This window comes from Tachysurus vachellii, chromosome 12, assembly GCF_030014155.1.
Source record: "Tachysurus vachellii isolate PV-2020 chromosome 12, HZAU_Pvac_v1, whole genome shotgun sequence".
NCBI classification, from domain to species: domain Eukaryota; kingdom Metazoa; phylum Chordata; class Actinopteri; order Siluriformes; family Bagridae; genus Tachysurus; species Tachysurus vachellii.
Window position 1 is genome coordinate 15,155,423 of NC_083471.1, and position 15,884 is coordinate 15,171,306.

Consider the following 15,884-nt stretch of genomic DNA (forward strand, 5'->3'; position numbering starts at 1 on the left):
CAATTAGCTTCCGTTTCCGTATGCATGTTGGTGTTTTGTTCTCCACTCTGCCTTTGCATAAGCGTTATGATGTCAATTAGAGATCTCATTATAGTTTTATTTTTCTTAATTTGTCACCGCTTAATAGATAGCTTGATATTTTGGTAATATTTTCCGTGTGGCTTATTTATGGCATTTAGGTGTCTTTATTCTTGGAGCGTACATTAGTGGTGGATTAAAGTCGTTTTGTGATACTTGAAGGCACTGACGTGGTTTTGCTCGCAGACTGAACAGGAGTAAAACAGCAAGTGCTGAGTTGTGGTGCTTGTTGTTGTTGTTGCTGTTCCGTGAATGTTTACATTATTGTATCCATAGCAAAAGAATATAGTGTATATACACATCATTATATACACGTGCATTAAATGTGCATACTTTAAAATTTGCAATGCTAAATGGAACTGAAAGAGATTTTCACTGACACACACACACACACACACACACACACACACACACACACACACACACACACACACAAAACACCAGCTTACCATAGTGGAGATGTTGCAAACCAGAGCCAGGGATTTAAACCATGGCTCCAACACCCATGTGCCAGTTCCAGCTGTCTGTCTAACACACACACACAACTCTACAATACGTCTGTAGTCCTTCTTCGTATAGTTCTGCTCTCCACACAGCAGTTGTGCTTTAGTTTATGTGCACTTGATGTTATGTAATCTGATGAACTGCTCTCTCCACCAATCACCCCGAACACTTACACTCAATATCGACTGAGTCACAGATTCTACTCTGAGTTTCCGCTTGTCACTTAGCTCATAAAAGGGCGGTAAGAAAAGTCCACTCAGCATACGTATAGTCTGTATTTGTGTATAGTGAAATATCACTTTAATAACAGGTCAATTCAATTTTATAGGAATTTCTAGTTTTCCCATTTCCTACTTGTATAGCTAAATTCTACTTTTATTGCAAATTCTTTACTGTGTTTTATTTTATTTTTTTTATGTATCAAACGGTCAAAAAAAAAACATTTTACTGCACATCGTGCTGTCTGTGTTTGTGTATGTGATCAATAAGATTTCACTGAATTTAAATAAAAACATTATAAAGCATTATAAACTAATCTCACTGCAGTGTTCACCCGGATCCAGGAAAGATCTCTGTCCTCTTAAACGATTCATCTATTTAATCTCAGCTCGATTTCCCCGTATTTGAAAGACATCCGTGTCGTTTCCAACCTATAGCGGTGATCCGTGTTTTTATTTATGGCAGCTTAATTAAACAGCAGCCATAAATGTTGAAGCGCAGCTTGTTAAATACAGTACATTATTCAGTGTGTATCAGTGTTTTGAAGGTTGCATTGCGTTGCACATCAACACAAGAATAATTATGGTGTAAAACATCAGTCACATACGGTGTTCATGTATATAGAGCTACAAATAGGTTATTCATTGCATATACAGGTTTTATACACGTAGAAAGTCAAGCTTTAAAATAAGTGTTAGCACTTTCATAGACAGATAGATAGAGAGATAGATAGATGTAAATACAGTTCCGGTCATCTTATACTCTAAGATTATAAGCAATATAATCTAAAGCTGATGAGTCAGTGTCGTGTTCACCTGCTACTGCGTTCATCTGTTTTATAAAAAATATAATATCTCTTAATAAGCTGATAATCCATTTATAGCCCGTTATGAAGCTGAGTATAGTATACGAGCGACTAATAATATCTTTTTTCCAAACATGGGTCATTTGAAATGGCACCTCTGTATTAAAGTGATGGGTGTTTACTGCATTACATTATTTTATGAACATCATCAAATATCACCGTATAAGAAACAAACATAAACAACAGTTCTTTGATTTAGGACTCAACAGGACGCTATAATATCATAGCTAAAATATCAATATTGTGATTAAACATAGTCGCAAAAATCTTTTCAGACTTATCGTTTGTACCATCTGTATTTTTATTAAAGAACTGTCAATAAAAATGCAGATGGTGCTGTTAGAGTAACTCTGACTCTATGCAGCTGACTGAGTTTCTGCTGAATCTACAAAAGGAAGAAGTTTTGGTATTAAATGATTATTTTTGTATGTCATTAAGGCATATGATTGAACTTCCAGCTTTGTAGGATGTACTTTGTTAGAAGTTTATTAGCAAACTCATAATTTGTTATTAATGTCTTTTATCATGGAGAATCGTGATCTGATTTTTGTTGTGATTTATACAATTGAATGGATCGTATGTGTGTGTGTATATGTTGTCTCTGTGGCTTGTGATTGTCGCTCCCATCCCCCTTTTTCAGTCATCCACCGCATGCTTCCCTGTTTCCTCCTGTTATGTTGGGAGGTGGAGTGGAGCAGCAGTGGCTCTTTCCTGGCACACGGCTCCTTCTCCTCCTGCTTTTGTTTCCAGTAGGTGTCGAGCGCTTGCCGCTTGTGCTGTGTCAGTAAATATTTACCCAGCTTCCCTTTCCTCAGCCACTTTTACTGACGTGTCCGCACTGTTACGTGCTTGTGTGTTTGTGTGTGTGTGTGTGTGTATTGTCGGGGGGGTCATCCTCATGTCCCGTCCCCAGTCCTTCCACTCAGCAGTTCACCAATATCCTTTTTATGTCGTCCACCCACACGCACCCATCACACAGACGGTGGACGACAGCACTCCGCATGCACGTGGCAGCCTGCTGAGAGACAGGAAATAGAGGAGGAAGTTATCGCCTCCACTCCCTGACTTTCATTAATCAAAACCTGGCTGCCGTTCCCTATTAAACATTGTCGTGGCGCGTCCAAATGCATGTGACCTTAGCTACACAATTGCATTATATAAACTCACATGCGGACACACGCAGGTTAGAGAGATCTCCCCTCTCGCACACACTCCAGCTCCCCGGGGCCTCATAGCATCCTGGTGCTTAAGCCTTCCTTCCTGTTCTGAAGACAAAGAATGGCCGGGCCTCGAATCCTCCGCTTCAAAGCAGGGGAAAGCGCGAGTGTTGTCTCTTCCTGTGGAGGGTGTTGCAGCCCTCAGGGCAGCTGCTGGTGTTTTTCCAGCCTAAGCTAAGGCCAAAGGGCAAATCTGAGGGCTGCCCTGTGCCCTCTGAAGCCAGTGAAGAGCTGTGGCACTCCGCTTTCCAACCCGGAGCCCCAGATGGGTCTAGAGGTCAGATAGACTAGAGGGGTTGCAGCAAAGTGTGCTGTAACCAATGGTGTGATATCAAGCTGAATCCTGGCATGAAACCCTTGTTTCATGTGTTGTTTCTGTTGTTACATTTTTTATCATTGTTGCACTTACTTCCTTCAGCAGTCAGGTTGTTGTTAGGGTACCAGTCGTGCATGGCACACATATGTCTACATTTACACCATTAAGCTCTAGCTTCCTTTATTAGTTAATAAGGACAATGGGAAGAAAGTTACAAACCAAGTCAACAAGTTCACCTGAAATATTCCAAAAACTCGTCTGACTTTGTCACAGCTGCAAGAGGCGAGTAGACATGTTTACAATAGACTTATCAATGGTTGCTTTTTTATTTGTTTGCTGGAGTGTTCCCTTAACATTGTAGCTATATGCGGGCGGCCTTTCTCATCACATCGTCCATTATCTTGTTTTCCTCAGTAATAGCTTGAAGTGGAGAGTGATTTCAGCCTAGAAATTTCTCACAAAATAGCACCACAAGCTTTAAATGGAACCACACAACTCTAGCAAGCGATTGTAGGAGCATATGTGGCATTTGCTGCTCTTGCTGGCCGTAATTGGACAGTTAATCAATCAAATATTTAAGCTTCATTTTACCACGCGGCAGGGTGCATGGATTATAGCAGCAGTTTGGGTGCATTAGGCTGAGCTCAACAACGATACGAACAGCATGGCTTCCTGAATCAGCCAGCATCTGGATTCACGTCTGTCTGTGTGTGTGTTTGTGTGTGTGTGCGCATCCTGTATCTTCACATCATCTACTTTTCTCTCTGGTTTTTGAGCTCCCTCAAAAAGCTTGCTTTATTTTATTATTTATTTATTCATTCATTTATTTATTTGTTACTTTAGTCCGCCTGCATTCATCCAGACATGTTTAGATTTTCTTTCATTTTTAATCGTTCCTTGTTTTTGGAATTTTTTATTTTTTATTTTATTTTATTTTTTATTTATTTATTTATTTATTTATTTATTTTTAATTTTTTTTTTTGCCTACCCCCAGGGACACTATTGTGGATTACCAGTTGGTTCTCACCTAATTATCTGGTGTCTTGCGCTGCCTTTGACACATAATTATCAAAGCTCTTAGTAATTGTCTTCTTGCCTGTGTGTTTAGATGTAAGTCTTGGGGAGAGCCTTTGCCTTTGTTTCGGCCAGGGCTGAAATGGATGAATATTTATCTCCACACGAGAGATGTGTTATCGCTGCTCTGTATGTACATGTGTGCATCACACTGCTGTCAGCTATGAATTTTATTTTTTTTTTTTTTTAAGAAAGTATGATTTCAAATAGCAGAAGTCAAGCAATTTGCTTGCTCTATAATTTGAGACTGCTCAACGTGCTAAATGCTGCATTTTTATGCTAGAGGTCATGAAGGAGGTCAAGCCAGCAGTGGCAGGGGGGTGTTAAGGCATGCATCACCTTTTCAGCTTAAGGATTAAGTTTGTATCAGGAAAGCTGTTGACTCATCCCGAGACTGAAAATGAGTTTCCTTCACTGTAAGGTGGATGCCTTCGAGCCGTTCCACACAGGCAGTACTAAATAAATGACTTTACAGCAAAAGATCCAACTGTAATTTGGAAGGCTGGGTAGTCCAATTAGGATTTTCACCCACTTAGCCATAATTAGTCCATTTCCAACAGTGTCCATCTTTGCACCAGTTTTTTTTCTTTTCTGTCCTGTCTTCAGGCCAGATGCTCAAGTGCACAAGTAGAGGAGGCAGAACCAAGCAAATGTTTCAACATCTGTCTTTGTTGGTTTTTTGTGCAACAAGTCCACGCACATTAGCATCTCCGTGCTTGCATTACGAAAGCTGAAGATGGATGAGCAGCAGCTGCCCAGTCCGTCTTTTCGCCGCTAACCACTACTGCTGACAGGCTTAGAGAGACGGGCATGTGGGAATGGGAATCTTAGCCTACATTCATCTCTCCATCACATCATTCATAATTCATTCCAGTTTATCCATTCACATGCGTTCAGCTTGTTCTTTTTGTTTCCGCACAAACTAGCACCCTTGGACGTCCATGATTATACGTCTAACATGTATGGGTGGCAGTTGAAGTGCATGTGGGTGCATCAAACAAGGCGCTGAAGGATATCAATCAAAAGCATGCGACGCTGTACATCTGATGCACATGTGGCTGCGTTCCCAATGGAAAACACATTTCCTCTGCGGTTTCTCCTCTTAGCCAACTGCCATGTTTACATTGAGGTTGTGTTTACACGACTCTGTGCTGTTTGTCATGACATGCAGATATTTATGATATTAAATGCCATTTGTGTTGCGCTATTCCTATAAAATCCCCCAAAGGCGCTTCCCTTTGCCAATGACGTGCAATGTTTTCTTCGCTGGTCTGGTTATTTTATAGTTGTTGGCGAGACGGTCTACAACTTTGGCGTCTAGACGATCGTAGGGCTCGGTTACTTTTAAGCAGCGTTATATCCCTGTTTCACTGACACTTTGAAAACTTTTAAAGCCTCAAATTTGTCATTCCCCTGGGCACTGTTCAGACCTAGGGAGGAATTTGAGCCAGGCATGCATACGAGTGTATGAGTGAATGTGTGTGTGTTTATGCATGCAAGTGTTACCTGCTTCCTAGCCTTTTCTTTAACAGGATGTTCCCGAGAGTAGCTTATCAGCAGTGTGATATATTAGTTCTTAGTGCCTTAATAGATTCCATTTATCTCTATACACCCCCTTTAATTTAACTGTGCTTGGGGAAGGCACTGTATTCAAATGACCATGGACACTTTGATGTAGCACCAAGCCAAGCTCTAGTCCCTATAAAATGGATCATGTGAAGTGATTGTTAACCTATTGTTGTCAGAGCTGTCTCCTTCCCTGGCTCCTTTATCTTACCCTTAGTGCTTAGGATATACATACAAAGTGTTTTGTTAATGATGCCAGTGACAAGTCCATCTGTTATGTTGAAACGATACTTTTTTCTCCTCAAAAATACTTGTTTAATGTTCTATATTCCTATTTCTTTTACCCTCAGATGATCCAAAGAGAAGATGAGGTGATGTCACGTGTAAGTGCAGTGGCTATGACTGACTCGGTTCATAACGTGTGGCACCAAGAAGCCAGCAGATCCACCAGGGAGTGGCTGAAAGAGGTAGAAATCTCCCTTTGTTCCTTCAATCTCAGTTCTACCAAAATGATACATCCTTAGTGGCTTTTTTAACATTTCACTATAAACTTCCCAATAAACAATCACCTTCACACATATTGACTGCATACATCAACTCAAACAGTGTGGCATTTCATTCAGAACACAGAGGCACGTCTGGAACAGTTGCAAGAAACCAATAGTGTGTGTGTGTGTGTGTGTGTGTGTGTGTGTGTGTGTGTGTGTCTGTGTGTGTGTGTGTGTGTGTGTGTGTGTGTGTGTGTGCGTGTGTGTGTGTGCGTGTGTGTGTGCGTGTGTGTGTGCGTGTGTGTGTGTGCGTGTGTGTGTGTGCGTGTGTGTGTGTGTGTGTGTGTGTGTGTGTGTGTGTGTGTGTGTCCCAAGCCACAGTCTTGTTTGCCTGTTTGGTCAGATGTCAATGAGAAATCAAAGCCAAAGGCCAGAAGGCTCTCAATTATACCAGTAGCTTTATTCAGTTGTTGCCCTTTCAAAGCTGATTCCAAAGTGCAGAGGCAACACCTGGGAACCTTCAGGCTGTTCATACTACAAATATGGAGGCAGATCCTATGTGCACAAGATGTGTGAGGAAATCATGGCCATGGCATGAACTCACACATAGACACATATATTAACAGAGAACATTAGTGAGCACTAGAGGAGGTCTAGCGGTTTATGCACATGTTTATGCACTTTGCAGAAAATAATCTTTGACAAACATTTGGCTATAGCTTTCGATTGCCTCACTAATTTCTTAGCATCGCACATTACATTGGAAAAAGATGTTACTCAATTTTAAGTAGGCACCGTATTTTTGCTTGATATGTTTTTAAATGCATTGTTTTAAAGCTGGCTAATTCATACCACTTTGCCATGCAACCAGTCCAATCTCAGGCTCTGGAACTGACCAGCTGCTGTCTGTGCAGTCAACATAGACCCCACTCACAGTGTCATACCAACCAATTAACCTGCAATTCCCTTCCCAAATGCCACTTAACAAATCACCAAATTTTTAAATGAAGAATATGGCTTCATTTCTGGGAAAATGTACATCTTGTCGGACAATTAATTAACTTTAATAAATGCCTAAATGAACATTAAACACACATTTATTATGCTATCATGATTAATCATTGCTGTCACTTTGTAAGTACTCGAGCACTTGTAGCCATCCATAACATACACATAGGCTTCACCACCTGGTAATACATGTCATAACTATGAAAGTGTTTTATTACAGTGAATACTTTGACTTTAACAATTTTCTTAAATATAAGCAAAGGCAGAGACTTAGTTTTCCTGTCATTCATATCATTTTTCTGTATCTCTAGTTGATGCTAGGAGATCTCTAGGTGATTTCTTAATCTTTTCTTTTAAGTTTGAATTCTGTCTCTCTCACACTTTTAGGCTTGAGAGTTGAGCACACACTAACACGAATATTATTCCAGTTTACATGAGTGTAACACAGATGAGCTACAAAGCAAAACAATTTAATTGATTTACAGACATCAGAGGCCAGAATAATGAAAATGAGAATTGTGTTTCAGGAATTTTGTTCTTTTTTGTTCATTAAACAGCTTAATTCTGGACCACTTTTCACATAAGACTGTTAAGCCTGTCATGTTTCTTTTTTTTTTTCACTTTACATAGCTCTGAGTTCAGTCCAGACCTCAGATCATCCTCCCTCTTCTTGCTGTAGCTGTATCTTGTCAATATAGTAGTGTGAAATTTAGACTGCGGCCCTGGCAGGGCACCATGGCTGCCTTTGCTGCCCTCATCCTCCTTATTAAACCTTTCAACAGTATTCCCTACTTGTGGGAGGACAGTAAGTATGAGATCAGAAAGATGGAGGAATTTAGATATCAACACACAGTGGGACAGGTGATATGGGCATAATGGATCAGAAAAGGGGAGGGCTTTTTTTGAGTACCAAAGAGTCAGAAATAATCCGAGCTTCTCATAGCATCGGTATCCCCAGGGTAGTTGAGATGTACAGCCAAGGAGAATATACAGTAGGAAGGTCCCTGTGGACTTGGTTAGAAGAGAGTAGGGGAAGAATGGCATATGAAGTCACACGCATAATGCACAGGCATAAGAATACAGGCATGATACTATTTACAGTGCAGGATGTATAGATGAGTGATTGGGTGAGTAGCTTAATTAATCGCTGATACACTGCATAACAGTGTTATTATAAATAATAATAATTGCAGAGGTCAGATCGATTACCATGTTCACACATGCTGTACATCTACTTGCAGGTATCTTTGAACTCTTGAATTGAATTGAATCCTAGCAAATGAGATCTCTGGTGCATTAGATTAGGTAGTATGCCTTGTCCAGTGTGCTGTCAGAGACTCTGGCACTCTACTGCTCTCATGGGTCTCCATCTTACTTACTATAGATGAATGAGCTGTGATCGACCATAGAGATGAGTACTGACAGGCTTGTGAAAGAAGTTACTATCTGAGGTAGAAAGACAAGAGACAAAGATTGAGTTTTCACAGAGACCAGGAATGCATTTAAAATACTAAGAACAAATTTGTTTTGAGACCAGTAGACATTGACTTTGCTTTTATCATCATATATAGAATGATTAGGATCAATGAAAGAAGATCCTTAAAGGGGAAACCACAAGAGTTTATAATTTAACTGTCTAAGAAACCCTTCTTTGTTTGTAAGTAGAAAAATGACCCACTCACACATGATTAGTCAGATTTGAAAGATTTTAAGGTTTTAAGGAGCTTGCTAACTGACCTTACCATAGTCCCGCTTATTGCATATCGTCATGGATCCAATTTGAATCTGAGGCATGTTTCAGAGAGTTTAATGGTGGTGTGTTGGTTGGTGAGAGCTCTCTCTGCGGGAGCCAGCACCTGTGTGCAGTTTACCTTCTCTAAGCAGGCTATTAGGGAAGTGCTTAGTGTCCCACCAAGCTTCTGCACCCTGTCTCGTGTCTCACAGCCCACAGGAGCCACAACGCCGTCGCCATCTGGCCCTGATTAATGCTGATGGACCTAGGCTAGGCCCATTATCGCTCATTCTGGGCTATTTTTCATTTATGGCAAAGAATTGAGACAAGATAATATGGAGTTTTCTGGGGTTATGGTGTTTCCTTTATAGTGAGATGCAGAGCACTGGCTTTATTTGTTGTGTGAGTTATAAATGTCTTGTAAAAGTAATGTCACATTTTTGCTGCAATGCTGTACACATAGGTTAAATGTAGAATTAAAAAGGGGTCACATTTTCCTTTTCTGTGGGAACAGATAAATGTGCTAGATAAACCTAAGTGTATGGCATGCTTAAAAATGCCTAAGTAAAATTTTGCACCCTTTTTCCTAAGATTGTAATAATGTGGATATGCTTTAACCTCCTGTCTCAAATCCCCTCATGGTGACTTTGCAATGGAATTCCATGGTTGCAAGTATCATATCCTGTCTCCAGTGATCTCCTCATTCAGAACGCTGATTCAGCCAGTCTGGTAAACATTTGTCCTCCTTTCTGATTTCCCCATCTGTAGTTTTTACCCGGTGGCCTTGGCTCCAGCTCTCTGTCCTGAAGCTGGTCCCAGCTTGCCTTTGACAAATCTATTGAAGCTCCTTTTTCAACTCTCGCACCCTCCCTCTACCACTTTCTCTGACTGGGACCAGCGACTTTGAAATTCCTCCTCTTGCATCCAGCCCATCTGACATCTTCCTCCAGACGGCATGAATTAAGGATATACAATGAGACACTTGATGTAGCAGTCAAGAAGCGTTCCGTTTGGTGGCTGCGCGCCATGCTGCACAACTAGGGCAGCAGGAATTCTAAAAATACACAGTGCATGATTGTTTATTCCAGTGGCAGGTGACATTCCCTCACCAAACTCAGCATGGAGACGATTGACAGGATTAGAGAAGAAGAAGAAGCAGGAGAAGAATAGGAGGGGCACTGCATTGGGGAGGTCACAAGGGGTCTTTCTAGCTCTGCTAGTGTTATAAAACATGTTTGAAAAATCAGCTGGGAACCTGTATGTGCTGGTGTTTAGTTTGATTTTGTTTGCCCTTCTTTGTTAGGGAGTATTGGTTTAATAGCTAATGTTTGTCATGCACCATGTCCTTTCAAGTTAATGCTAGACAGAACTGCACTATGCAGTTCCTTCTCAGTATTAACAGCACTATATGGATTTTTATTATTCAGTAAGAGCAGCTCAGTCTGCAAGTACGATAAGTACAAAAAAAAAAAAACAAAGGATCCTTCCTCAGTGAATGTCTCAGCTCTGGCTATCCTGAATGTATACACACATACACACACTACCTGCACACACTAGGATACTGAACCCAGAGGTGTTGGTTGGGGTACAGTAACCTCTGGGGACATATCAGGCTCAAGGGGTTAATATGGTGACAGGCTGAGGTGTGACATGGCCTGAGTCCTGTCATGTGTTCTAAGGGTCATGCGTGTGTGATTTTGAAAGAGCATGTGTGTAGTGGGGTGTCCAAAGCAATGGGACTGCTCTTCTCTGGTCTTGTCATGGGAGGGTAGTTTTGGGAGTAAGGTCTGGGGGTCACCGGATTAGATAGTATGTGTGTGCGAATCAGAGCCAGGACGAGGCTGGGTCACAGCTTGGCTGAGGAGGGGGAGCTGTAATGGCTGACAGAGCAGTGTCTACAAAAGTAAACATACTCAGATAAGCAGCGCTTCACAAGGCCGCCAGCTGTAGCATGCTAATCTCGTTTACATTTCTCTCTTCAATTGAACTGTCTTTTTTTTTATCTTATCTTCAGAACCTACTTTTCCATTGCATTCCTTAGGAACATCTTTACTGTCTACAACACCCATAGCGTCTAACATGAATCAGGAAAAATGCGTCATAACCAAACTCAGAATGTAGCTAATTTCCTTACCCTCATCTCAGATACGAATTTCTGAGATGCATGTCTAATTAAACTTGCTGTGACTGTGGACAAAAGGCTCTTAATGAAGAGAGAAAACATGAGAGATGAGAGCAGCTCTGTCTCAGTAACAGGACTGATGGCAGAGGGGGTCGACGAGGTCACCGGTGTGATCAGTCACCCCTAGATCAGCAGCAGAGGCGCATTCGCTCCCCAGCAACAAACACTCTTAACTGTCGCAGAGCCATGTCGCCAAGCCGCCTAATTGCTTGTTCCTGTCTCTCTCTCTTTCTCGCTCTCTCTTTCTCTCTCTCTCTCAGCGATGCTGTAACTGGGTGTCGAGTCCTGAGCCGTTGGACACCCCAGTGGACTCATTGCTCCCTGACTGTCGTCGCCGCTCAGCAGGTATGACTCTCTACAGTTGACGATCCTCCATCGCTTCCCAGATGTTCAGAAAATCATAACAAGCAAAGCATTGTTTATCTGTTGGTACTGATTTATTTAATTTAAAACTTTACCAACGGGAAAGCATATTTTTGTCATGTTATTCGACAATTATATAGACGTGTACATGCTGTTTCCTTTATTACATCTAGTGTGTCCCTAATTCTGGATTACATTTGTAATCTGCAACTAATGTAATCCAGGATGTGTCTTGCCCGATCTAGCCCTTATCACTACATAGTGAGATTAGAGCTTTTTGTTCTGATTGCCTTCATGTCAAATGTATAAACAAGTTAGACATAGTTTCAGATTGTAAACATCTTGTTGATATTATCATGGCATAATGAAGGGCTTCTCATGCTGTGGGTTGATTAGAGTTGATCTTCCTGTGCCATCACTAAAGTATGTCATTTCTTTTCTTGTTTTTCATGACTTTGGTTGAAATCTTCATAGCATTTTAGAGCAGAAATGATTTTTATTTAATGAGCTCTGAGAATCAGCCCCTGGTTGTGCTCTGTATCAACCCTGGCAACACCAGTTATATTAAACTGATTACTTTATATGGGACAGAACCCTTCATTTATAGTTGCTTTACCAACATATAAACAGTGATATTACAATAGTATATGTATCGTTTAAAAAAAGATATAGAGGTATAGACTATAATCTATACTGTACCACTAACAGATATATAACATACAATATATAAAAGTAATGGGACGAAGAATTATAACACTAGAATTATTTTCACACTGCTGGTGTGAAAACTACAGGAGAGATGTTAAACTGGCAGACATACAGGCCATACATGACCTGGGCCTATCAAGGATTACGGTTCAGGTCAAGGATTAGGACTGCATTTTCCACTAATTTACTTTGAAGTCTTATCTTGCTGTGTTTATTTCTATGACAAAAAAAAATAATGCGCATTGAGATTTAAAAGGATTGGATGTGTTGCTTAATATCTGAGATTGTTTGAAATCCAGGCTAGATAGACTGTGGACAGGCAGAGCTGCAATGTATGTGGGCCATGTTGTAATGGTTCACACACACTCAGACACACTCATTACTCCATGTGTGGTTCTGCCTGATGGTGGTATCCTATACTAGGATCGATGGGATACAGCAAGGTGGAGAAAAGCATGTCTATTGCACTTAATCATCTGTGAATCTCCTACCATCATACCATGTGTTTATGATGTGGGTATAGTGTGTCTGCATGTCTGGATGCATCCATCTGTGAGTCCTATTCTGACATCTCTGTTTCCAACATGATAAAACGTAGGCCAGTTCTCCTCCTTCAATTTTTTTTTTTATTCGTTTCCTTTTCCAAGCGCCCCATCTTTCAAAAGGATTCTTCAGGAGAAGGTCAGTGTGCCTTGGCAGAAAGTCTGGCAGAATTTTATAGCTTCAAGCCGGCTGAAATATGTGCAAATATGTGCGCCATAGCTTGGTAGCGCTGAAGAGCTTGACCTACAGATAAAGCTCAGACAGGAAACAGCCTGCACAAACCAACACAGAACAGCCAGAAAGCAGATCTGTCCTCAGGATGATATACAAGTGCCAGTTTTGGTCTGTTATGGTTTCTATATGTGTGAAACTGGTAATTAGATTAAATGGATTGAATCACAGAACTATTCTCTCTTCTTTTTTCAAACACTTCTGCTTGTTAAAAGCTCTTGTATTTTCATATCTTCACACAAAAAAGTCACACTCCTTACACATCTGCCTCCACAGCACTTATTACTCATTGCTGGACCTGATTATTAATTACAAAGGAAAGAGTGCCCTGAATGTAAACAGTGATTAATTGTTAACAAAAGTAAGTTAGCGTGTACCTGAACTGTAATTATCTGTCCTGCACACTACAAGGTTCTGAACACAGACAAGTAATTAACCCTAATTGCATTTACAATAAAGAAGAACAGAGGGAGTAGTGAACTTAAACAAGAGCCTCCTTTGATCTAGAGCAAGATTCTTTTGTCAACTGATTTATACAGACTTTTTTTAATTGTTTTTTCAACCTGAATCTGCTCTGTTATTAGCTATTGAACAAGACCCCTATAAAAATGTTATTTTAATGTCATTTGAATCAAAAAAGTATGGAACAATGAAATAGTATTTGGGACTGAAAAGCATCTCTGAAAGCAGCTCAACTCTCTGTAACATGAATGCATCTAATAAAGACATGTTTGATGAAAACAGTCGCATACAATGGCCCTGGGACCACTTGTGTAACTTCACTGGTCCATGTCAGTGACGGCATAGAGCTCCACTGGGCCATGTTTTTTGCACAATGGAAAGTCATTGGTCCATGCAATGCTGACTCAATAGAGTTCCATTACCATTTTTTACCCACTCACTTGTTCCACGTGCTATTGACTGTGCAGTCCTACTGACTCTATTAAAGTAGACTTGCAGAGTGACTGACATACCTTCACTCATCCCTCCACACCCAGCATTCAGGTGCACCTGGTGCTCGTTGGTGCCCTTGGTCACATTTCCCCAGGAAACGCAGACCCACTCAACTTTGTGACCTCTTTTATTTTTCCAGTCTGTTTTCGCTTCTTGCAAACTCTAGCTTATCCGTAAGATCAAAGGAAATATCACTCTTTTCCAACTGGATGTGCCACCCATGTAACGAAGGGAAAGTTCAGCAGGACACTGCGGGAAGGTTATCACCATTCGTTTCCATGATGAACTCGTAAAGACATGTCTTGTGACCAGCGTGGAACAATGTGTTTGCTGTCAGCCAGGATTAAATATACAGTCAGGCATCAAAAGGCTGATGAAGCACAGGTGTTTTTGCACTTTTCAAGTTAGGTGTTTTGTGTGGATAAGACTTAGAAGCATTTTAAATCTAGGTCAGCAGATTTTTATCCCTTATGTCTCTATTCAGACCATAAACAAGTGAAGTCATTAAATCAAATTGATTGTTCATTCAAGCTGTGTACACACTTGGTGTTTTTGTTCAGTTTTATTTCAGCACAGTTGCAATTAAAGGAGTTAGAAAAGGAGTGACAAAGTGGGACCAGAGTACATTTTAGTTCATTTTTACTTCACATAATAATCATGCTTTGTCGTATTTCATTATACAAGGGTTTGGTTGGGTTAATCAAACACGGAAAAAAATCTCAATAGCCACGTTTTCCTGCTCATGGTAGCAGTGGATCCGGAGCTTTTACTCAGGAACACTGAGCACAAGGAATACACCCTGGATGGGAATGCTAGTCCATTGTGTATCATGCACACGCATTCACACTTACCGGCATGCTTTTGGGCAGTGGGAATAAACTAGGAAACCCCAGAGGAAACTCACATGGACACAGAGAATATGTGAACCTCCACACAGACAGTAACATGACCTCGAGCTACACCACCATGCTGCCTAAAAAAACGATTCACTAAAATTTTTATAAGTTGTCTAGTAGCTAGAGCCAAGCTAGCATGATCCATTAATTAGGACTTCAGGAATTGAAAAGAATTAACCAACATGATTAAGAACTGCTCGTGGAATAATGTTTTGGCTTCCAATGGGTGGGATCATTTAATCAGGAAAGAAGCCCATAATAAGCTGAAGATGCAGCAAGTCCGACTTCTAGCGTAAATAGAATTGAAATTTTAAGCAGTGTTAAGAGAGTGAAGGGAGAACAGCTGGATCTTGTGCCAGAGGAGAATAAATAATTAGGAATGGCCAATAGTGCACCACTTTTAGTATTGCTTCATGGCTTCATCGTGAGTTCCGCTGCTGTTTGTACACTGCTAGATTTTCTTGGTGGTTGGACATTAATTACAATCTGATTTAGCCGCGTATTTGGCTATGTGATGTGTATCGAGGCTGCTGGGATTAGGAATTGCCCTGTTGAGTTGTTTTTGTCAGCAGCTGGTATGCAGTTGGTGTTTTTTTTTTTTTGTTTTGTTTTGTTTTATAAAATATGTTTATCACTTTGTTATATTAATTTTAAATTTTGTTAGCAGCATTAAATGTCTTGAACCCAAGATGCACCTACACCACCATGCTGCCTAAAAAAACGATTCACTAAAATTTTTATAAGTTGTCTAGTAGCTAGAGCCAAGCTAGCATGATCCATTAATTAGGACTTCAGGAATTGAAAAGAATTAACCAACATGATTAAGAACTGCTCGTGGAATAATGTTTTGGCTTCCAATGGGTGGGATCATTTAATCAGGAAAGAAGCCCATAATAAGCTGAAGATGCAGCAAGTCCGACTTCTAGCGTAAATAGAATTG

At 40.6% G+C, this 15,884-nt stretch overlaps 1 protein-coding gene across 1 annotated transcript in view; it reads left to right on the forward strand.

Annotated features, from left to right (window-relative positions):
* Positions 1-15,884, forward strand: part of arb2a (ARB2 cotranscriptional regulator A) — a 160,033-nt gene that overhangs the window by 109,138 nt on the left and 35,011 nt on the right. Inside the window, exons 9-10 of the mRNA XM_060884383.1 lie at positions 6,190-6,306; positions 11,510-11,594. Coding sequence (XP_060740366.1) covers positions 6,190-6,306; positions 11,510-11,594 — 202 coding nt within the window. The remainder of the gene's footprint in view (positions 1-6,189; positions 6,307-11,509; positions 11,595-15,884) is intronic.